Raw genomic sequence first — 23,897 nt, forward strand, 5'->3', positions numbered from 1 at the left:
CAAATGTTAAACAACGAACCTTCAGTAAACACATCACTTGGAGACTCCAAAGCAACAGGAACCTGTGAACCATCCTGAGCTTCAGAATGTTCACCCACAACACCATCTCCCTTTTCAAACTGAGAGAGAAAAAAAACACCCAACCACCAATAATCCCTTTCCAAATCACTACAGAGATTCCCTTCTAAACCAGTCTTGCCTGCTAACGCAATCCGACTCATATGATGAAGCGTACCAACATCCAATTGGACCGTATTCTTCATAACCCTTACAACAGTTTTGGGTTCAGAAAACTGTGAGTGTAACTTTCCAACCTTCCTTGCAGATTTAACACCTACCATGTGTCCAACACTGATATTTACCTCCCTATTTCTATCTTGTGACTTCAAAATAGATTGCTGAAATTTGTCAGCATCCCAATCCACTGGCTACAAAGCTCAAAATGCTGTAAGTCTTGCTGTCCAAGAATGTCAGGACTCACTTCACCGATAAAGGAGTCTAAACCTTCATCAACCTGCTCACAGTGTAGCCCCAAAGAAATAGGATTTTGTGTAGAACTATCAGAACTGTTGTGTCCAAACTGTGTTTGTGTCCTCACCATCCCCCTTTTTGAAATGAGACAAAACTTCTAACCACCCATAAACTCTTTTTAAATTAGCAGTATCTTACTCTTTCACAAAGAAGTTCCCTGCTAGAGCAACTCTATTCAATTCACTCATTCAAAATAGAATTTCCTCTGGGACAGTGCAAAGCAGTAAATTATTGTTCAATACCTGTACTAGTTACGAAACTCACCATCAAATCTGATTTAAACTAGACACCATTGTTCGTCAAACGGAAAGCCGGAAAACCCTCTTTTTAAAAAAAAAAACACTTCTCTAGGAAACTAATCACACGCAATGTATCCAACTTATTCACGACCTTCACTTCAAGCCATCCTGAAAATAAGTCCACGATCACTACAATGTACCTACTCACACCGTCCAGTTAAATCATGAGTCCCATACTATCCATAGCAAAACTTTGCTACGGCAAACTAGTACAATCTAACGAAGATGGCGGTGAATTAAGCATTTTCTGTGTTTAGTCCGAGGTTTCACACTAAAAACAATTATGAACATGTCTATCTATGCTCACATCAATACATTTTTAATACGTCTTTTGGTCCAAGAGATTCCTGGATGACCTTAAAATTTGGGACCAAGTTTAACATTCTTACACCATCTCTGAATAACCCTACCTTATTAAATCTACTAGAAACTGAACGCAACATATCATCTTCTTTATATTCCTCTTTCCACATAAGCTTTGACAGACAGAGTATCTTCAAATACTGCAGCAAACACACCACGGGTCTAGGGCAATTTCTTTAAGCAGTAAGGAATGCCTACTGACATGCTTGGAACAAACTGTACGTTATAAACAAAATCTTGGAGTCATATAGACATCCTGGCTACTCTACCTGATGCTCTGGATAAATCTTCCATAGTTAGTATTATAAGTAAAGTTCTGTGGTCTGACCTTAAAAGACATTTCCTGCCCTAAATGAGTGCACATGTCATTCGTCTTAAGAAAGTTAAATTTTTTCCTGAAAGCTTACAATTGTTGCTTTTACAACCAAGAAATTATATTCTGAGAATGGACAAAACTTCCCTTAAAGCGGTATTCTGCTGAATCTTATTCTTGCCCATAATCAGAATATTGCTTTGGAGGACAACAACCTCAGAAAAGTTCGACATCAACCTCTGAAACACTGCAGTGGCTAATGTCCAGAAACTTTTGGTCTTCCACCCTAATACCGGTGGACCATTATTTGCAACATATAATTTTCCCATAGCATGCTTTCCTTTCAAACGAAACATGAGGGTTCTAAACCCTAGCATATCAATTTTTCCGCCTGTAAAACTTTCGGCAGTAACATCATTGGATTCTAACCACTATCCTTTTTTGTCCACAAAATGACTATTCCACATCTCTTGTGGCACTACAGTGGCCGGTGAACCTGAATCTGCTGCCAATTGTACTGTAATTCCACCCAAAGAAATATCACAAAAAGGATTGAATGATGAGTCTCTAGAGGTATTTAAAACAACTTTTTTCCTCTGTACTAAATTTCCCTGAACAACATTATTGTCCAAATTTGATGAAGAAAAATAACCCTCATGTTGGACATGCATCACTTTTTTTTAAGACTTTCTTGTTCTTCCTGTGGCACACTCGCGAAAAGTGTCCCACCAATCCGCACTCCCAGCACTTGGTAGATCTAGCAGGGCATTTTTCAAAGAAAACAGCATGTGAATAACTACCACATCCAAAACAAACTAAGTTGCTACACTCCTTTTGCTCAATACCCTCAAATGTCCTTCTAACATGGAAATCAGTTTTCACTTTCTCAAACTTGTTGGTTTCAAAATTCTTATACCCTGTTACCTCTTCTACCACCTTCCCCACAGTTTCTTTTGGCATCCTGTTACTCTGCGATGACGTAACCTTAGCACAACGATCAGACTAAGGCAATTATATCTTTAAGACATTTATTACCCTCAACCCATAACTTGTCCTGCAAGGATTTGTTTTTTGTATACCTTACTAGGTCAAGGATTAGATCATTGTGTAATTGAGCAGATTCACATTTCCTCGCTAACCTTTTCAAAACTGAAATAAATTTCTTCACAAATTCAGAAATACCTACTGAGGGAGAAAAGAAATCATGCAAATCTAATAATGCTTTTTTATAAACATCCAAATCTCCTACTGTTCTTTCATGTGTATGCATTTCTTCAAGAATGCGCAAACCCTCTGGACCAAGTGAATATAACAGCATTCGTTTTTTCTTTTCAGGAGAGAATGTACCGTTGACATCCTCTAAGTTAGCAATGTAATTTAAGAAACATGCATACCAATTCACCCAGGAAACAACAGGTTCTCCACAAACTGACAAAAATTCTCTAGGTGAATTGATTTGTAAATTCAATAGATTTTTGTCACTGGTTGCAACTGTTCTTGATGCGCTCACTGTCAGTGGCATAATTGAAAGCTTTAAAGAGAACAAACACCTGAAACAAAAAAAATTGGTTAGTTATTGGAAGCGACCCCCTCGTGAATGATGTCTTCGTGAAAAAGAAATACCTAACACAATAACTAGTTAGTTATTTGAAACAACCACTTCATGAACAATGTCTTCGTGAACCAACAGCTGAATATTGAATGAACCACTTTGTGAATGATGTCTTCGTGTAAAGAAATGCCAAAAACAACAGTTTTAGTTATTGTACTCGTTGAAAAATTGAATGCAACCACTTCGTGAATGATGTCTTACAACATGTAAAATATTGTACTTGTTGAATATTGAATACGACCACTTCGTGAATTAAATCGCAACCACTTCATGAATAATGGCAGATCGTGATGCACCAGGTTACAAAGTCTTTTAAGTAAAACCTGCAAAATAAATTGGGTTAGTGAAAAGAAATAATATATGATGATATAGAAACTCCAAATCGTCAAATAACCACTTCGTGAAAAGGTGTCCTCCAGTAATGTTCTAGACTTCCAGCTGCATTAAAATCCAAGAATAGTAGAAAATCCTTGTGAGTTACACCGCTAAACTTCGTGCAATATATATAAAAGTACCGCTAAAATTCCTTTCCGAAAATTGCCTCTTCCGATATTTCCACAACGCGAGTGGTTGCCAAGGAAACCCGAAACAACACTTTCAAAATGGCCGTCAAACATAGGCTGATGCGTGATGATGCTATCACGCTGGGTGGCGTGATGCGTGATGATGCTATCACGCTAGGTGGCGTGCGTCCTAACGCGTCGTGATGACGTGGTGTAGTCCACTGATTCTAAGATGGAGATGCACAGCTTCCTCGAGAACCACGTCAGAGACGTTTCAATGCAGGACGCTATTGCCAGGGATCCGTTACAGCGATGATTTCAAAGGTAAACAGCAGGTAGAAACCTCACTGTTTGAAGTTCACAAAGTACAAAAATCGCCATCCAAACATGATAATTTCCTTTCACATGCCGCTTCCCAAATGAGTACCCAGTACGATTCACGCTTCATTCAGTTCCAAACTACTCCTCGTGTAGGAGATAAGCGGCAACACAAAGCAACAGAAACGTACTCCAGAACAATAAAATTCTTTTAAAGTACTTACAGGAAGAGATGAAATTTCCAAGCAGATAAAGCGATTTATAATTCCAAAAGTCGAGATATAACAAAAGGCAGTCACTTTTGTCGTTTAAATCTGGTTCTTTTTCTTTCAAAAACCATCCATGTCGCCAAAATTGTAGTGGTAATCCAATGTAAATAAAGAGAACTCCAAGAAATGAAATGAATAGTATTTATTCCTGAGCGGTGAAGAATAGATGCAGCTGGAAGGAAGGTTCATCCAAAGAATGAATCCCAACTCCAGTTTCAGTACACACATTAGAACATTCATTTGTAAGAAAACATTCCACAATACATAGAAAGAATTCCATTTAAAGGAACATGCAATCACTACAGTATACTTGCAAACCCTCCTGATTTAGGCAGAAGATTCACACTTTTGTAAGCTTCACATAAACCAATGTTGCATTTTGTCAGCATAAAGCTTCCTCTACCCATAGTGCTTTAAAAGAAAAAAAAATGATATTTAAATTATTATAACACCTCCTATGGGGTAGTAGGCGCTATATAAATGCTATTTATTTTGTGCAAATACTTGGAAAGATCAACACATCTGACTTCTTACAGTGCATGCATATCTCCTAAACAGAGCCTGAAAAAAGTGAAAAGCTGTATCTCTTAAGTATGTGTGAAGTGCTAACCAGGTGAGAACCTTTGTTTCCCCTCTGCTGCATTTGCATCAGGTGTGAGGCTCCTGACTGCTGCCAGCCAGGTGACTCAGCAAAATGAGGCCAGATGACCTCTCAGATTCGGCCTTTGTTAGGCCCAGCATGAGTCCGAAAGAAGAGAGCCCCTTCCCCTCCCTGCCTGCATGTTGTTGCGGATCGAAAGCAGTTAACAATGTGCAGGCACTGCTGAAAGTGTCCCAGTGTTTGGAAAATACACTGAGACAAATTCAGCATCTTTTTCAGTTGGCCCAACTTCATGTCAGGGTTGACGGCGTCAACCCTGTGAAAAAAGTGGGTGGACGGCGTCCACCCGCGTGAATCCCCAACTCATGCCCTGCCTGTATCCGTCAAGTGAGACCATAAAAAGGAGCTTGACGCTAGGGAAAACAAACATATCACCCAGAGCGAGTGTTTTTATCCTCTTTTTCTAGCAACCTATCTTGGTATTCTAGCTACAGAAGTATTTGAAGCAGTTTACCAAGGGGGCTTCGTGCAAAAGTCTTGTGTTGGACCTGGATGGGGCTGTTCACTGAGCTGTATCCCGCCAACACACCTGCTACTGCACAGCTAACACGATTTATCTGTATCATGCCAACACACCGTCTAGTGCGCAGCTTAACTGCTATAGCTGTATCGTGCCAATACACCTGCTCGTGCACAGCTTACACTACAATATTTGTATCACACCTGCTAGTGCACAGCATACACTGCTAAATCTGTATCACGCCAGCACACCTGCTAGTGCACAGCTTAGACTGCTGTATCTGTATCATGCCAACACACCTGCTAGTGCGCAGCTAAAGTGCTATAGCTGTATCATGCCAATACACCTGCTAGTGGACAGCTTACACTACAATATCTGTATCACACCAACACACCTGCTAGTGCTCAGATAACACTGCTGTATCTGTATCACGCCAACACACCTGCTAGTGCACAGCATACACTGCTAAATCTGTATCACTTCAGCACACCAGCTAGTGCACAGCTTACAGTGCTGTATCTGATCTGTATCACGCCAACACACCTGCTAGTGCACAGCATACACTGCTGTATCTGTATCACGCCAAAACACCTGCTAGTGCACAGCATACACTGCTGTATCTGTATCCCGCCAACACACCTGCCAGTGCACAGCTAACACACTATTTTGTATCTGTATCGTGCCAAAGCACCTTCTAGTGCGCAGCTTACACTGCTATAGCTGTAACATGCCAACACACCTGCTAGAGTGCAGCCTTAAATGCTGTATCTGTATCATTCCAATACAGCTGCTAGTGCTCAACTTACACTGCTGTATCTGTAACATGCCAGTGCACCTGCTAGTGCGTAGCCCACAGTGCTGTATCTGTATCACGCCAATGCCCCTGCCAGTGCACAGCTAACACTATTGTATCTGTATAGTGCCAACCCACCTGCTAGTGCACAGCTTACACTGCTGCTTGTCTTTCTCAGCGTCTTCCCTCCCGAAACAGATTCTATCTGCTTGCTCCGTTTTTGCAAGCCGTTCGTTGCATGGCCTTCTGGTTAAATATCCTTCTTATGCCTAATCCAGACAGTAGGTGGCACTGTATGTCTATTGCTTAAGAGGGCACTGTTCTCTGTTTGTACTACTAAATAACATCATTTTAGATGTCTAGTTCTTTCGAGTTTTTTTTGTTTTCGCTTCATGAGTGCAGTTTTGAGCATTTAGTTACAACCCTCTTGAAGAGAACACATTTCTTGATGCTGCAGGTTAAAGAGGTGACCGTTCTCCCAGTGACCACGTGGCTTTACTGCTGTCAAATGCTTTCTTTTGCAGACCACGACCTGTCAAATAATTGGTGTTTGTTGATTCCCACAGTACAAAAACTCTCCTCATAGTCTTGTTTATCGCACCGTACATTAATTCATTTTGCACGGGATGTTGTAGATGTAGCTTAAAATTGATCGTTTTTTTCAGCATTGTATCTTCCGTCCTGCTGACAAAGTGGGTTCTGGGGCTTGGAGTCCTCTGTTCCTGGGACGTTGCTGAGGAAGTCACCGACAATATCGCCGCTGACTGGCGCGGATGACACATAGATGAAGACACAGTTTTTCTCGCTGACACAGACAATCCTAGGCCTGTCTCCAAAGCACTGAGGGAGGTCTGCCGTTGCCAGCACTTAGACGGGAATCCTGACAGATTCTAACAGGATCTAGATTTCTTTTTTAAGTAAAAAAAAAAACCAACCTTTATTGGGATATAAGTAAAACAAGTACAATAGTGATAACATTTTACAATAAGGTTGAAGTAACCATAGGTAAAATACCACGGGTTCTCTGCAAATAATATATTAAAATATTAAATGTATGTATCAGAAAGAATATGAAAAAGGGAGAAAGAAATCAGAAAGAGGGAAGGGAAAAAGAGCAGAAACAGAGAAAACATTACTTATGTTGCATAAAGACTTAGTGAAGTAGTCTGAAATGACAAAAAAATACCTACAAAACACACAAATAGTTAAGGGTACGGAAACAACATAAAGATGATGACGCAACAGAGAAGGGGAGAATCAGACCCCGGAAAACAATAATGACTTCATCTTCAAACCGTATGCCAAACAGTCTCTGAAATGAGAGGATAAAAAAATTACATTGAGGCAACAATGCACACAGTGAGGGAGGAGAGACATGAATATATTTCATAAATGGTAACATCTAACTAGGTAATCACAAGAGTTATCCCCAAAGTAACCACAATGAACAGTGAAAGTCAAATTGCAGAAATGTTTGAGGTATCCAGCTCTTCTCTACAATTCTCGACAAAACACTACAATAACATGGGATCCTCATATGCCTTAGTTATAGTCTTATAAGGTACTTCAAACAGACATGGGTGGAAAAGTCCAAATCTTGTGTTCAAGGAACGGAGAGCTGGTCCCCTATCCAGGAATCTTTTCCTCCTATCCACTGTAGCTTTGGCAAAAGCCTGTGCAGCAAAGAACAACTTTGATGCAGACCGTGAAATGTATCCTTTGACTTTAGCAGCCTTTATAATTTGAAGAAGCTCAATGATGAAGATAATAACTCCTCTCGGCTTTTGTGATGACAAAGGATGACTAGTAGAGAGGCCCAATCTGTGTACTCGTTGCATGTTCATTAATGGGGCTACTGGAAGGTCTAAAAATCTTAGGGAGAAAGGTTTGAAGGAATTAAATGGAGTCAGGGCCTTTCACCAGACCATAAATACAGAGGTTGTTTCTTATACTCTGATTTTCTAAGTCCTCAGCATGCTTTCTCAGTTCTGACACTTCAGATTTAAAATTTTGAAAAGTCAGCATGGTATCGTCAAGGTCACTGACACTTTGCTCAACATGAGTGACCCGTTTATCCACGAGATACCAATGATCAAACTCTATGTATGGTTTAAGAGTTCTCATTTCCTCAAGCAAGAGCTCCACTGAAATAAAGTTGGATGTTTGATGGGAGACGGAGGGTCTCTCATTTTGTAGCTTGAGTAGTACTTGAGCCTGGCTTGGAAGCCATTTTATGATTAGTTGTGACATTTCCACTAGAGGATGCAGTGGATGATGAAGCTGATGCTTGACTACTGCCTTCCATATGTTTTGCGAGCAAAGAAATTAATTGACAGTGTCTACGGAGAAGATGTAGGAATAATTAACTGTATTAGGTGGGAGCAGCCTCAATCCTCTGTTTATTCCCATAAGCCAAGGAGTAAAAAATTATCAGGGTTGATATTACAGGAAAACACAGGCAGACTCTGTATTTTATGCACTTCAAAGCAATGACTAGCAAGTGAGCGATGAATAAAGTTATAAAGCTGACCAGAAAAACATTGCTTTATACTCATAGTGCTTATTTGAGGAGAAAATGTCATGCCTGTTTTCAGAAAAACAAACCTGCAGAGAGTTGTGAGGTTTTCACATCTCATTGTGACAGTCAAGTTGCAGTTCATCCTGCGGTTGTTGAAATCGGCCCGATTTACTCCCGCAACGGACGTGGAGCTCCTCACGTCGCGGCCATCTTGAACTGTGCCAAGCTACGCCCCTAAGATGTAGATTTCTGCATCATTTTTTTTTGGGCTGGTTGTAAAGTTCGTTTGACAATTTTATGACTGTTGGACTATTTCTCCTTAGAAGCCAATGCGGAGGACGCCTATTTTGAAATCCAGTTTATGAACATGCTGGTGCTCCACTTTTGCTGTCTTCTTTGTGCGAGTTGCTCGAGGTGCAACTCAATAATTCACTCCCTGCAGTAAGACTATCTTTCTTGCACTTCTGTTGGTACATGGTGTGTTGTCTTATAACATTATTTTATCTCTTTCGTGCTCCTCGTTTTACGCCCAGCATTTGTGAAATGTTGGGTCTCCGTATTTTGGAGAATGGCAGTTGGCCTGAGCAGAGAAGTTAGGTTGAGTGTTAGCACTAAAGCTCTTACATGAGTTACTTCTTCAGACTTCTGATGGATTATTTATACACATTTTACACTGGTCACAAGCTGGGTCCATTCTGTCCTTTAATACCCCAATGGCTTCTGCATGTTGAAAGAGAAATTTACTTTGATTGCTGGGAGAATCAGTGGAGTTTCATGCTGGCTCATAGTAAGAAAAGTGATCCATTTGTCAAAATAGTTGGTTAGCGAGTGGAAAGGACTAGAGAAACTGACCTAGTGCAGCCGTGTTACACCATGTCCTTGGGGCTTCTGCGATCAGCGCTGGTAACACCCGAAATAGATTACAGCTATTTCCTATCAAACAAGTCTCCGTGGTTGAGGAGAACATATTACAGGCAGCCATTTTTGGGCAGGCTCATTGTTTAAAACAAGTTCTATTGCCTGTAGAAAATAAAATAGGTGTACTTGCGGCCATCTTGTAAGAGGTTCGCTGCTTTGTTTGGAAAACAAGGCCTATTTTTAATGGCAAAACGAATGTGCTTCACACTGAACGGCCATTCTGAAGGTTTCGATTAACCTTCTTAGCTGTATAAGAACACCACATTGGTGCAACTTTGGTTGATGAAAGTTGAGTGAAGTATCCTGGGTGGACGTTGTACTAATCAGTGACAGGCACACCTATCCCCTTTAAAACTTGATATAAAACTATAGATGGTGATATATCTCTGGCCCGAGAGTCAAATGGGCTAAATCCGGCCACTTTCTCTCATCCCCAACTATACATAACCAGAACATCTACTTAATCACAATCCCCCTTACAAGGTAGCTGCATACATTCACATACTTGGGAATCCAAATCTTTCATTCGCCCACTAACTTGTTTGATGGAAACCTGACACATGCTGTATCTTCGCTGGATGCTCAGATGACCTTTTGGAAGACACTTCCCCTTTCGGTGGCTGCCATAGTGGCTTTGCTAAAGGTAGTTCTGCTCCCCGTCTCCTGTATTTCGTTAACCTACCCCTGTAAATCCGTGCCTCCTTTTTCTGGTCATTTGAAGGTGTGATCAGGAACTTCATATGGAACACCTCCAGAAACCAGGTGGCGCTCGCCAAGCTTTATCAGCTGACAGACCTTGGGGACTAGCAGTGCCTAACTTTGTCAATACTATTTGGCGTCCCAGCTCCGATAGGCTGGGAGATGGCTTGCCAATTTGCACTTAACCGCCAAACTACAACCGGCCTGGAGCCTAACAAATATCTGCCAACGATTTCACTGCTGTGCCTGTCCATTACTGCCCAAACCCACGCTCATACTGGTTGCACATCGCTGTTTTAAAAGCAGCCTCTACCTCATGAGGCAGTCTGTCCCCTATGCGCCAGCTCGAACACTGTTGGGGACGCCACACAGCCAACACATACCTACCACGGCGGAACTGTCTGCCTGGACTGCTGCGGGAGTTCACTCGGTGGGGGACCTTTATAGAGAGGGTGCACTCCTGCCTTGTTAGTCACTGGTGGAAGAGGATAGACTTCTTCAGGGACAATTTCTCCTACACACATCCTTGGTAGGGGTCCTGGGGAGCAGATGGGGCGATAAGACTAGCGAGCCCCCCCACACACCTCACTTAGCAGTACATTCACATTCTCGGTCAAGGCAGATATTTAGTGGTCTGGTTGGCTGGGTCGCTGCGCTTCCACTCTGCACCAATGCTTGCTTCTCTATGCGGACGGTGGTAAACAAATCTCAACCGACCCTTCACGGATAGGGAATGGTCCTCTTTGTTAGAGAGTCCCGCTTAGATACCACACAACACCAAATTTAGATTGCTTCAGTTGTACATTCTGCACAGGACTACCTCACCTCGCAAATATAAACTGGTATTTTCATTGTGCTGATGCTGCCTGGCCCTACTGCGCGCTAGTAGATACTAAAATAGTGCATATGCTCTGGGCGTGTCCCCGGCTGCAGTGCTACTTTAGTGGAGTAATGAGCTGCCTTGTACATTCCACTGATAGTGCTCTTTTGAACACATGGGGAGTATGCGTGCAAAGCCTATACCAAAGGAGCAAGAAACACAAGGTCACATCCCAGTTTATTGACTGGGGCCTGCTATGGCCAAAAAGTTAACCAGTCATCAATGGAAATCACCTGATCCCATGCGCCTCAAGTTCTGGACACAATCGCTCACTACCTGGGTGCAGGCAGATAGCGTTGCACTACATAGGGAAGACGCTTTGGGACTTCGTAAGCACCCTATAGCTAGTAACTCGGACGCCATCATGGCTGATTAACAAACTGACATACCTGTAGCCTCCACATCGCCGGACGCCCAATAGACCTGTGAGGCAGGGAATGAATCGCGTGAAACATCTCCGTGGCCTCCCCTGACATGGCCATCCAAGGAGTGAGGCATCCCCATGCAAAGTCCCATCTAAGTGGTGAGACTGGTAGAGGTGAACGTAATACATTTACCCTACTAGTTAGCTGACCGGTGTTGTTTGTCGGAGGGGTTGGGGTGGGGTGAAAGGGCTAATGCATTAGTTAATGTTAGGAATTCCTCTTCCTTCGTTTCAACTGCAACGATGTTAGGCACACCTACAACGGTTGAAGCTATTGGGATCTTGCCTACACAACAGTGACAGGCACATGTTTTATTCTGTTGTGAGTAAATTAATTGTACAGTTGTGGTGATCACATGTGATGTTACTTTGTTTGCTTCTACAAGTGATATATATTCTTGGAAATGACCCTTTTGTTGACACATTTTATTATGTTATTGACATTTTACAGTTGCTTTCTCTTTCTTTTATTTCCATTTTTCCTTTTCATTAAGGATTATTTCAAATACTTGTTTAGTAGCAGAAGCAGTGACTAAGGACCGATGTGTTGTACACATTCTCTATCACGTATGATCATTGCACATGTGAAGGCAGTGTGAAAGTTGTATAGATGACTTTCATTTTGGGTATGCATCCACTTACAAGCAGGTCTCACTCATATCACACATAGATAAACCCGATTTCGCCACTTTTTATTTTATGTTGGATAACTGTTTGACTTCTTCATCTTAGGCATTTAAGCAACCCACACTCTTTTGCAAGAGTTTGAAATGGGGTTGCCTGTATTTGAGGAAAAAGTCACTCAGGATGGTGGCTCCTTCTATGTTTGGCAAGCTGATGCAGGGCTTGTAATTAAGACTTGGTGAGAATCCCACACGACGGATGTGAGCATTCCCTGGTATTAAGTAAGCTGTCGAAACTTCTGCTCAGTTTCCTCCAGAGGATTAGCCTTCAATTATCTCATGTTCAGCCTCCAACTATTGCCCATTTTCCTTTTTCCGCCCATTGTCTCCTGTTATCCTGACTGCAGGGTAGTAAGGTACATTTACTGAGGCTATCTTAGACATTTCAGGGTTTCTTTCTGTTCAATTGCTTGTGATGATTCTATTTCTCCTGCTGTACTTTTCAGATTGACATTCAGATTAAGGACGCAATTGGCCGGTACCACCAGTGTGCCACAATTCAACTAGATTTTCAGCTTCCAATCCGGTTCAATCTTACTTATGTCAGGTAAGAAAGCTTCTGATGTTTGCAAAAGATTCAGTTCAGAAAAAGATCACAATTATGCCTAAACTTTATTTGCGATTCCTGTGCTTCTTGTATTTGTTTACATTTAGTAAATTGTTTTCTAAAACACAGACACACACACACACACACAGACATTCTCTCTCTCTCTCTCTCTCTTCTCTCTCTCTCTCTCTCTCTCTCTCTCTCTCTCTCTCTCTCTCTTTCTCTCTTTCTCTCTCTCTCTCTCTCTCTCTCTCTCTCTCTCTCTCTCTCTCTCTCTCTCTTTCTCTCTCTCTCTCTCTCTCTGTGTGTCTCTGTCTCTGTCTCGCTCTGTCTCCCATAGTAGGAAAGCTTTATAAGACTTGAAACGTGTTGAAAACTTGTTATGTTGGCGATGTGTATACATCATCACGATGGAGTATACATATCACCACCAGGAAGGTCTGCCTGCCTGATTTAAATGTGGGCGACCTTAAGTTTGACTTTGGCAACGACTACCCCGTCACTGCCATAGCCAAACCTTCCTTACGGAGTTAGGGCTGTTGAACAAATGGCTACATGTCCATCTGTCTAATCAGTATGGGCAGACATGTAGTAATATTTGTACTATCAGGCAAATCCTGGCAGCGGAGGACAGTAAAAACCAAATAATGCTGCCTCTGCAATGGAAGCTGACTTCCATGGCGAGGGAGCATAATTTTTTAATTTTCAAAAAGAAAATCCCAAAACAGGATTTTCTTTTTTTTAAATAAAAACAGAATACTTTTGGGTGTAGGGTAGCAGCATGCTGACACAGCCCTGCATCAAACAGCAAGATGCATTGACAGGAACCGCCATGACGGCAGTACCAGCCAACACTTTATAAATAACCGCCTGCTTGGCAGTCATTTATAAATATGAGGTGGGTGGTCTGTCTGGTCCTTTCACTTCCAGTAGACTCCACAAGATTGCCATAGACACCTCCAAAGACTTCAAAGACCCTCAGAAAGTCAGATACTGCTCCCTTCAGACATCACAGCCCACTATTAAATTCCTTAGCATGGCAGCTGGTAAACCCAGCAGGCCTTCAGCCTAACCTCTAGTAAACTCCAGTAAGCCCTTATGCACATCTAGCTGTTGAGCCCTGGACACCTCAGTCTTTCCCTTAAAATCCATGGGTGTGCTCTGTGACCATCAGAATGCCCCCGCCTTTGTTTAATCCTTGAGCACTTTTTTATTAACCGTCAGAGATGTCTTCCATCAGATTCCAGACCTTTCCCTCAATTCTGCAGGTTCTCAGTGCACTTTCAGAAACAACCAGCATGATTTCAGAGAGCAGCATCCACTCTTCAAGTGCCCTCAGTTGGTCTTGGGCACCCTTTCAGCTGACCCTTACACATTTGGTTCTTATCATATCAAAAATGTGTTGGTTTTAGAAACTCAGCAGAAGGGGTCTCACGAGCAGGTGCTCCTTCCCTTACCAGTTACTCTACTGCTCTCTTCCAATATGACCATTACCAAATGTAGCTTCTGCTTCTCTTTATTGTTAGCCGTTTGAATAAAATTACTTGTTTTTCATTACTTAATATGTTAGCTTCATAGATTTAATGAATTTACATGTTCTGCACAAGAGAACTCCGTTCCTTCATCTTAGTGAAGGGCATCTTCATTTGTGATTTGGATTTAAAGGGTTGTGTCCTATGTTTTCAACAATGATCTTTTTTGTAAATCCACACTGTGTACTGCTAGCCAGGATGATGTGTTATCAAGTAGTTTGTCAAGTAAAGTTTTGCATGTTTTTGTTTGTTGCAGCCCTGAAAGTGAGGACAAGAAAAGGCCTGTTATTATTCACCGTGCCATCCTTGGATCTGTGGAGCGAATGATGGCTATATTGACTGAAAACTATGCAGGCAAATGGTAAGCACATGATTTTCCTTCATTGTCAACATGCAAGAGTTATTTGGTTGGCTTTTCCTTCTTAAAACCGAGGTTTGCCATTTGGTACTATAGAGGTTAGATCTTGTGTAGGCACTGAGCCACTTGACATGTCAATGCAGTGGATTTCATGACTCCTGCCCTCTCCCTCATACTTCCTATACTACTGCTTGTTCTTTCATGCAACTCTATCTTCGTAAATCCCTATTTCCACCCTTTATCTTCCCCAGGCTTCACCTAGACTTATATATAGATATATATATATATATATAATCAGCCAATGATCTCTCCCAGTTTGGATAGAAGAAGAGACGCACACGTTACACAAGATGCAGGCAGCATTATTTAATGAGCAGTCTGAGGCACCTGGTGCGTTTCGTTTTTCAAAAAACTTTTTCAAAGGTCTTGCCCCAGTTCGTGAGAGTTCCGAGTGGCTTGTGGGGAGGGTTTTTAACATCTATGCCAGCCCTCTAGTGGACACCCTCAGTGTGGCGATTTGCTCGGCATGATGGTCCCCGTAGTTCCACGTATGCTCTTTGTCTGGTGACTCTCTGTAAGGTGGTCGGTAAGTTCATTTTTCTTTTTTCTTTCTTCTTAAAACTTTCTCAAATGCCTTAAACCAGTCCGTGAGAGTTCCCAGTGGATTGCAGGGATGATTCCAACAAGTGATACCAGCCCTCTAGTGGACACCCTCAGTGTGGCGATTTGCTCGGCATGATGGTCCCTACAGTTCCACGTATGCTGTTTGTTTAATGACTCTCTGCGGGGTGGTCGGTGAATTAAACACTGTCTCCCTGGAACGTTGAGGTTTCCAGACTTGTGTAACTCCCTGTTGCTTCACAATATTTTTAGGGGGTTCGGGGGAACCATACCAGACTCCAGTGTCTGGCGGCAGCCTGTTTCCCCTTAATTTCGGTTTTGCCGAGACTATGCAGTTGTGATCCAGGTCGGGGAAACTAGTGGCGCTCTCGCTGGTGGTGCGTGTTCTCTGCGACGGGACCGCGTCGCTATATGTCAGCCAAGGATCTCTCCCAGTTTGGAGAGAAGAAGAGACGCACACGTTACACAAAATGCAGGCAGCATTATTTAATGAGCAGTCTGAGGCACCTGACTCGTTTCGTTTTTCATAAAACTTTTTCAAAGGTCTTGACCCAGTTCGTGAGAGTTCCGAGTGGCTTGTGGGGAGGGTTTTTAACATCTATGCCAGCCCTCAATATATCTATATCTATCCTACTGGCGGTCGCCAGTAGGTATATATAGTTAGGACCTAGTTACCATAGGAAATACCCAACATTCTATTGGGAATAACTTTGGCGCTGATTGAGGAATCTGCGTGTAATTTTCCATAAAATTGCTTCGCTCCGCTCCGCTCCTACCCTGAAAGTTTCGGGGGGATTCGTTAAGCGGGGGCCGAGAAAAAAGGGGGGTCTCAAAACGTGTTTTCCCCATGTTAATTTCCATAGGGACCTTTAGACACGGCTACAGCCCGAACGGTTGAATGGAATTACACCAAACTTGACAAAATGGTAGGGCCTGGTATGCAGATGTGCCTTTGCTATGTTTGGTGAAAATCCCTCCAGTAGTTCTTGAGAAAATTGAATTTGAAATTTTTCAAATGGCATTTTCTATGGGACCTTTGGACACGGCTACAGGCTGAACAGAATTACACCAAACTTGGCAAAATGGTAGGGACATGTATGCAGTAGTGCCTTTTCTATATTTGGTGAAAATCCCTCCAGTAGTTGTTGAGAAAATTGAATTTGAGCAAATTATATATCTATATGCGCTCACCGTAGGCGCACGGTACACTTACCGTACGCATACGTGCGCGTACCCTTACATGCGCGAGCGAGTTTCTGATTGGCTGGCAGTAGACTGTCAACATTCCAAACTGTCCAAACCAGGAAGTGTTGGCCACCATCTTGTTTTTCAGTAGAACTGAGGCACAAGAGAGCCCAAAACAAGAGTGGAAAACACATAAAGGGGGCATGGTAGAGACCCCCCAACACTCTAGCCCTTCTCAGGGGGTCCCAGAAGGACCCCCAAGGGCAAAAAGAAAAAAAATCAAAAAAATCGCGGGGTACACGCACGGTACGCGTACCCCGCGATAAAAAAAAAAACATTTGTTTGCACTTGGTGGTCCTTCTGGGACACCCTGAGAAGGGCTAGGGGGTCAGGAGGTCTCTACCCGGCCCCCTTTTCGCGTTTTCCACTCTTGTGTTGTGCTCTCTTGTGCCTCACTTCTCCTGAGAAACAAGATGGCTGCCCAGGTGGTCCCAGAAGGATAATAACATATATAAACGTTATCCGCTAATAGAATTAGCATTTACAAAACCTTTGAAATTTATTGAAAAAAAATATAGGTTTCACGCCTAATATAGTTAGGAATCAGCATTTAAAAAACCTTGCAAATTCACTGAAAAAAACATAGGTTTCAGGCCTTATATAGTTAGCAATTAGCATTTAAAAAGCCATGCAAATTCACTTAAAAACCATAGGTTTCAGGCCTTATATAGTTAGGAATTCGCATTTTAAAAACCTTGCAAATTCACTTAAAAACCATAGGTTTCAGGCCTTATATAGTTAGGAATTAGCATTTAAAAAACCATTGAAATTGCTCCTATATAGTTAGTTGTACTAACTATATTTCGCGCACCCGCAATCCACTGCTGATGATGTCACATATTACATCATTCATGACATGGTCAGTGACATCACTGATGACATCTCAAATGACATCACTGATGACATCACTGATGACATAGTACAACTAACTATATAGAAGCAATTTCAATGTTTTTTTAAATGCTAATTCCTAACTATATAAGGCCTGAAACCAATGGTTTTTTAAGTGAATTTGCAAGGTTTTATAAAATGCTAATTCCTAACTATATAAGGCCTGAAACCTATGGTTTTTTAAGTGAATATATATATATATATATATATATATATATATATATATATATATATATATATATATAATCTGTTGCTACCCTTACACTTTAGTCTTTCTGTAGTGCTGCTGCCACTCCCCCTGTCCCCACTACACAAAGGTTTTCCTAAACCTATGGTTCCACAATCTTCCTGCAGGATACGTCCTAGCCTTCTTAATACCCTGTATGGTCTCCCCCAAACCTCAGCTTTCCTAAATCTTTCCTCCCTCTTTTCCCTGCAGGATTCAACTCTGCCATACTATAGTCTTGTTCCACCCTTCCTACAATTTAGCCTTGCTAAACCTCTTTTTCCTGTCTGCTGGAAGGCTTTACCTCCTCCTTCTTACATCTCTGCTTGCTCATTAGCTGTTACACTGCCTTGCTGTACCAGGGCTCACGTTCTCCTAGCACTCCAGCCACATTTGTTTACTGACCCCAAGTGGGAGGTTGATTTCGAATCTATGTTTTCTCAGGGTAGCCTATAATAATGTTAAGCACTACAAGCTTCAGAAGTTTAGTTCATTTTAATCATGATCTATACAGCTCTCATGTTTTAGCCTTGCTGTGTGCGGTTTTGTTTTCTGGCAATTGTCACTGGCTGGAACATCAACAGGATTGTGAGTAGTCTAACACAACTGCCCATGATGTTTTTGAAATGTTCAGCACAGTTCCAACCACCCATGCCTGCCCTAAATCCGAAGTACTTTCCTGCCAGGTATTTTACAAGCCCCCACATGAAGCTGCAGAGTATCGGACTTTGTGTAAAATATCTAATCATTTTTCTGTAAGGATTCACTAGTGTTGCTATCAATACATAGATTTATATATGCTATATGCAGCTCCCACTTTCACATGGTAATACAGTCTGTGCCTACTTTCTACATACTAAATCATTCTTATTTATTTGCCAATTTATTGTGAAAGTAAGGTATTTTCAGAAAATCCAGTCTTCAAAGAATGTTCATCTTACTGGTCTGGTCAGTTATAAAGGTGTTTGACCTATAAAAAGGCACTAGTTAAGTAGAATAAATGTTTTTTCACTATATTCTTGAGCTTATTTAGCTTCGATTTACGTTGCGTCTGCTAAACAATGGCACAGGCATCGTTAGGCAGTTCTGCTGTCATATTTTTATCAGAGGCTATTTCCTTCCTTCATTCAAAATAAAAATATTTAAATGTTGTTGAATACCTTTTCAGTAACACTGAACCCTGGTGACTGGTAGGTTTTCATGTACTCCTGATGTGTGTTCGCACTCGGAGGATTTAGTTTATAGTTTTTTGTGCCCGATTTAATTCATGCATAATTTAACAACTATTTTGAATTTCTTTCTTTTATTTCTTTTTTGTCTGAAGGCCACTTTGGCTGTCTCCTCAGCAGGTTATGGTGGTACCAGTTGGACCAACATGTGATGAATACGCTCAGAAGGTAATCCTTCCAAAATTCCTACCACCCTACTGTATTGTATTGTTTGGCTGAAAGTGGGCTCATTGTGTATAAAGTAAATTATGTACACCCTGTTGTATCACTGTTTGAAGGGGAAGAAACAAGGCTCTTTCATCCCGAATCCATTCTTGATTCAGGTGCACGTTATTCTTCCAGTAAGTAGCTCTGTCTAGAAATAGTCTTCAAAGTTATGTTTTGGATGTTGACCATAGGCAGAGCTAGTATAACTCACTAGGACTCCAACTGTAAGCCAATGTATCTGCCATCTTCAGACGTTTTTCTCACTGGTGTTTTGAGGAATGAAACAGAGCTGCTAGTTGAGAGTCGCCCTTGATGATCTTCTTGCCAATACCGAGGACTACCGAGTACGCAGGAAGCCTCCAACGGCTACAAACAAAACTGCACTTAACGCTGGCATTGTAAAATCTAGAATACGAAAGTCATTATTTTTTCCTGGTCACCCCCATTTTTTTGAATGATCCTGGTGGTTACTGACTCTGAAAGTGCCTGGGTTCTGTTAACCAGGCCCAGGGTTAGTGCAATGTCCTCTAAAGGTATATGGTCATTGTTATTATTCTAATTGGCTAAGACAACCTCCCTGTAAGTCCCTCGTATATAGTAGGGCATGTAGGTTTAGAGACCCCAGTGGACTTAATGTCCTCAAGTGTGCACTGGTGTGTTTCTGGTGTTATTGTAAAGCCAGGCCTTCCTTGCAGGCTGGTTTTAAAATAAAGCTATGTCCAAATTAAATTCCAAAACTACCTTGTTATGTCTTAAAGGTCAAGCCTATGTTCTGCCCTAAGTGCCCCCAAAAGTAGTGTGCCAGGGCCGGACTGGGAACCAAAACCGGCCGTGGCAAAGTACTCGGCCGGCTCCCCTCCGGGGGTTGTGGGTGCCGCTGAGTTTTTGCCAGGGCCGGTTTTCGGCCGATTTTGTTACAGGGCCGATTTTGCAAGTATATGCTACAAAAAATGGGCTTCTAACAAAAACGGCCCCCTGGGGCCCAAAACCGGCCCCTCACCCGTGCGGCACACCGGGGGATAGCCCACTTATTACTAAAGCTCCAAGTGTTCCGTTTTTACAGTTTTACATATTACCCAAACATTGTTCCCTCAAATGGTCTTAAATATCAGATTTAGCATAAGAATATGAGCAGCTAATTGCCACACTTTTTTTGGCATACAAAGCCAGGATGCGTGCACAAAAACATCAGCGGCTGTCCTGATTTACAAAATCAGATTCTACCAATTTCTGTGCCAGCAATTGCTTGTTTGTGCCAGGAGCAATCTGTAATTATCACAGGCGTTTCAATGTACTATGAGTAGGGTGACTAGGGGATCCTGGGTTTGCCTGGACAGTCTCGGTTTTTCAAGGACTGTTCCGCCGTCCCATCACTTTATGTAAAACATGTCCCGGTTTTTGAGGGCGGGCCGGATGACCATGCTCAGAATCATGGAGCTATGCATACACGCCTTTCAACCAGGCCCATCATCATACCAGTGACACAGTATACATTTTTTGTAGTCTGCTGTGCTGTCTTGCCTCATTCAAGTAGCACAGCAGGATTTAATGAGGGCTGAATGAGGCGATAGAGCCTACAAGCCACGAGGCCAAACTCGCCTGCAATCTGACCCTGGAGCTCTTCACTGCAAGGAGAGGGAATGTTTAACTTTGATCCATAGATATATAGCACTGAATGTTGTTTTCACTTCAGTACTTCAGTGGTAAGTGACCATGGTCTTTGCCAACATTTATTTAGTCCTGTTTCTATGCCTGTGCGCCTCCCAGTTATTTGTTCTAAACATTTGGTATCCCTAACTATTGTTAGGGAATAGTGTGGGAAAGAGGGTACATCTTGGATGTGCTCATTGAAAGTAGTATCCAACAGTGACAAAATCATATCCACTGAAAATGGAACATTTAGGAGAATGTCCCCATATCTTATGTGAGTGTAGAGAAATACGTTTCGTGGCATGGAAATGCATTTCTATGTGGAGAAAACAGCTTGGCAATTGGCGTAGGTGTTTGGCTCTTTTAATTGTTATCTTTTTCCTTTTGACAGTTTTTTGTGTTTCCCACTAGTTTGTCTTTTGATGGCTTTTCTATTCAGTTTTTTTAAGGAGAGTGTGTAAGCAGCAATTTGACTGTTTCCTTATCTGATAAGGATAAGGAATTTGGGGTTGGAACTAAGTGTTCGTGCCATTTCAGCAGACATTTTGTTACCTATGCAGCCTTAACCTAGGAAGAAATGCTCAAAGACCTACGTTTTTTATAAGCCAGCATTACAAGAGGCTTGTTAATAAACAACGTAGGTCTTTGAGTAGACTGTTATGTTGCTGGGCCCAAAAGCGTCCTTCGGTTGAAAATATTCATTCTAATGCTGTTGATGCAAGGCTGTACCACAGGTCTTTCAAAGACCATTTTCTTTTAACAAAATCTACAAAATGACAGTACAACATGTTTTAAGCTACAAACGTGTTTGATGGTGAGCTGTAGAGCTGGTTCTCAGTTTGTTCAAACTGTGCTGAACAACATGTATTGTCTGAGCCATGTGGGGCTTGTCTTGCTGCCTTCCCACAGTACTTTTAAATTGTGAATATCAATGCTAGCAAATGTATGAAAGGGCAGAGGATACCAGAATGAGACTGTGTTTACCCTATTACCATCTAGGCTCCTATTCTTATGCCTTGGCTTTTACTTTCTTTACTATGAGATGGCCAAGTAGGCACGGTCATGTATGTATTTGAACGTTTGTGATTTTTACTGCTGCATTAAGTGCTCTTGTTCCTATCCCTACTAAGGTAATACATCCCAGGCATAGAAAGAACCGAGCATAGCATGCATATGTTAAATTTGTGATAAAGTCTGTTAAGACTGGTGTCGAAATACTTAAAAAATAATCTGCCTTGACAATTTTTAATGTTATTATTTAAATGTGATACAGGTTAAAGAACAATTCCATGATGCAGGATTCATGTCTGATGTTGATCTGGACCCAGGTTGCACTCTGAATAAGAAGATCAGAAACGCGCAGCTTGCACAGTACAACTTCATTTTAGGTAACACAAGAAGTATAACTTCTGTATTAAAACATAATGTAATGTACACAAGGCAATACTGGTTCTATATATTGTCCAGATAATTGTGTTTTTGTGGAACTAGACGTTTAGACTAATTCACAAATATGTTAACTTAAATACTCCAGCATTTTCTAATTGATTATTGCCTAAAAGTGCACATTTGTAACAAATTTAATGCAATTTTAAACTTGTGGAATAGGTCATTGTGAAAGGTTACTGTATACATTCCCAAATGGTGTACAGCACTCTGTTGCTATCCAGCTTCTTTTTCACTGTATAAATACCAAACCATACATTTCTCCTTGCCAATCCTGGAGTCTTCCTCAAAAACGTCCTTATCTCTTACTCAATAGACATTTCTTTCCAAGACATTTCAGCTAATAGAAGAACGTGCCAAATATACCACTCAGTCAGTCAGTCATAATATCTTTATTCGACTTATTCCAAGTCATACAAAGAAACAAAAACAATAAAACATGACATAGGATACATACATAACCTCACATTTTCCTAAAAAGCATCAAACTAGATGCGCATTTAAAATACTATATACAAAATTAAGAAAATACATTTTTCAATTCATGTCAAGAAAAACATGGTAACCCTTTAAAATTGTTAAGGCGAAATTTGGCCAGCAGCTTTAACCCTAGTAGCGGCCACTAAAAAGTTAGCAATGCAGAAGGTTGTGCGGGGATTTGTCAGGAGCTGTAAATAGAGCAGCGCCGGGCGTACCTGTGTGAATCCCGCTTCTTTCAGGATGGGGAGCAAATATTTTTTCCTCTGCTCATGATGCAAGCTACAAAACATAACAAAGTGCATTGTGTCCTGCACCGAAAAATGATCACAACTGCAAAGTGGGGCTAGGTCGGGCTTCTGCCAGCACTTAAAAGAACCTAAGTAGTAATGTAGCAGGTTAAACCTGAACTTGGTTAGTAAGAACCTGTGATAAGGGAATGTAACGAAACTAAGATAAGGTGCGAGAGAGGGTACGCTAACCAAGAGGTTGTGTGCCCTAACTGCTGGCTTCAGCAGTTCAACTTCCTCGCATCGCGCTTCCTTCCTTTCCCTGAATGCCTTTTTTATATAGCCTATGTCCAAAGCCCTGATTTTTTCTGGGCATGAAAAAAGTTCTGGGCGACCCAATTCTGTGAATGATTTAATTAAATAGGCCAGCCATGGGATACTGCTATATTTGTCTAGTGATAAGACATCTTTCAGTATTTTGTGGTTCAGTGGAAGGTCTTCATTCAACCACATTTTCAGCCATAGAGTCAGGGGCGCTAAGCTCAGTAAATCTGACAAGTAGGGTAGACCCACCTCTTGATGGATAGAATACGTTGGGGTTGACTGGGGTACAGAGAGAAGAGATCTAATGAATCTATTTTCTGCTCTCTGAATAGGGTCAAGATTTACATACCCCCACAAAGGAGATCCATATAGTGCGATGGGCACAGGCTTACACTTATAGATTTTTAAAAGGGCTTCCATGGGCCTGGCTCCCAACTTACCCGCAAAACCCAAGAGCGCTGAGGAAGATCTGGTTACCGCCAACCTCTTTGCTCTTATCTGTGGCCCCCACGTTCCCTTTTGATCAAACAATACACCCAAATAGGGGAATGTGGTTACCTTTGAAACAGGGACCCCTCTGCAAAAAAATGATTTATGTCTTTTTTTGGTACACTCACGCCCCATTACCATCGTGTGTGATTTGGAAACATTAACCTTCAGGTCCAAATTA

The 23,897-nt window shown here is 41.7% G+C and overlaps 1 protein-coding gene across 1 annotated transcript in view; it reads left to right on the forward strand.

Moving 5' to 3' along the window:
- Positions 1–23,897, forward strand: part of TARS1 (threonyl-tRNA synthetase 1) — a 201,354-nt gene that overhangs the window by 134,062 nt on the left and 43,395 nt on the right. Inside the window, exons 15-18 of the mRNA XM_086960505.1 lie at positions 12,691–12,791; positions 14,580–14,684; positions 18,989–19,061; positions 22,024–22,138. Coding sequence (XP_086816631.1) covers positions 12,691–12,791; positions 14,580–14,684; positions 18,989–19,061; positions 22,024–22,138 — 394 coding nt within the window. The remainder of the gene's footprint in view (positions 1–12,690; positions 12,792–14,579; positions 14,685–18,988; positions 19,062–22,023; positions 22,139–23,897) is intronic.

Source organism: Lissotriton vulgaris, chromosome 3_1, assembly GCF_964263255.1.
Source record: "Lissotriton vulgaris chromosome 3_1, aLisVul1.2, whole genome shotgun sequence".
Lineage (NCBI taxonomy): Eukaryota > Metazoa > Chordata > Amphibia > Caudata > Salamandridae > Lissotriton > Lissotriton vulgaris.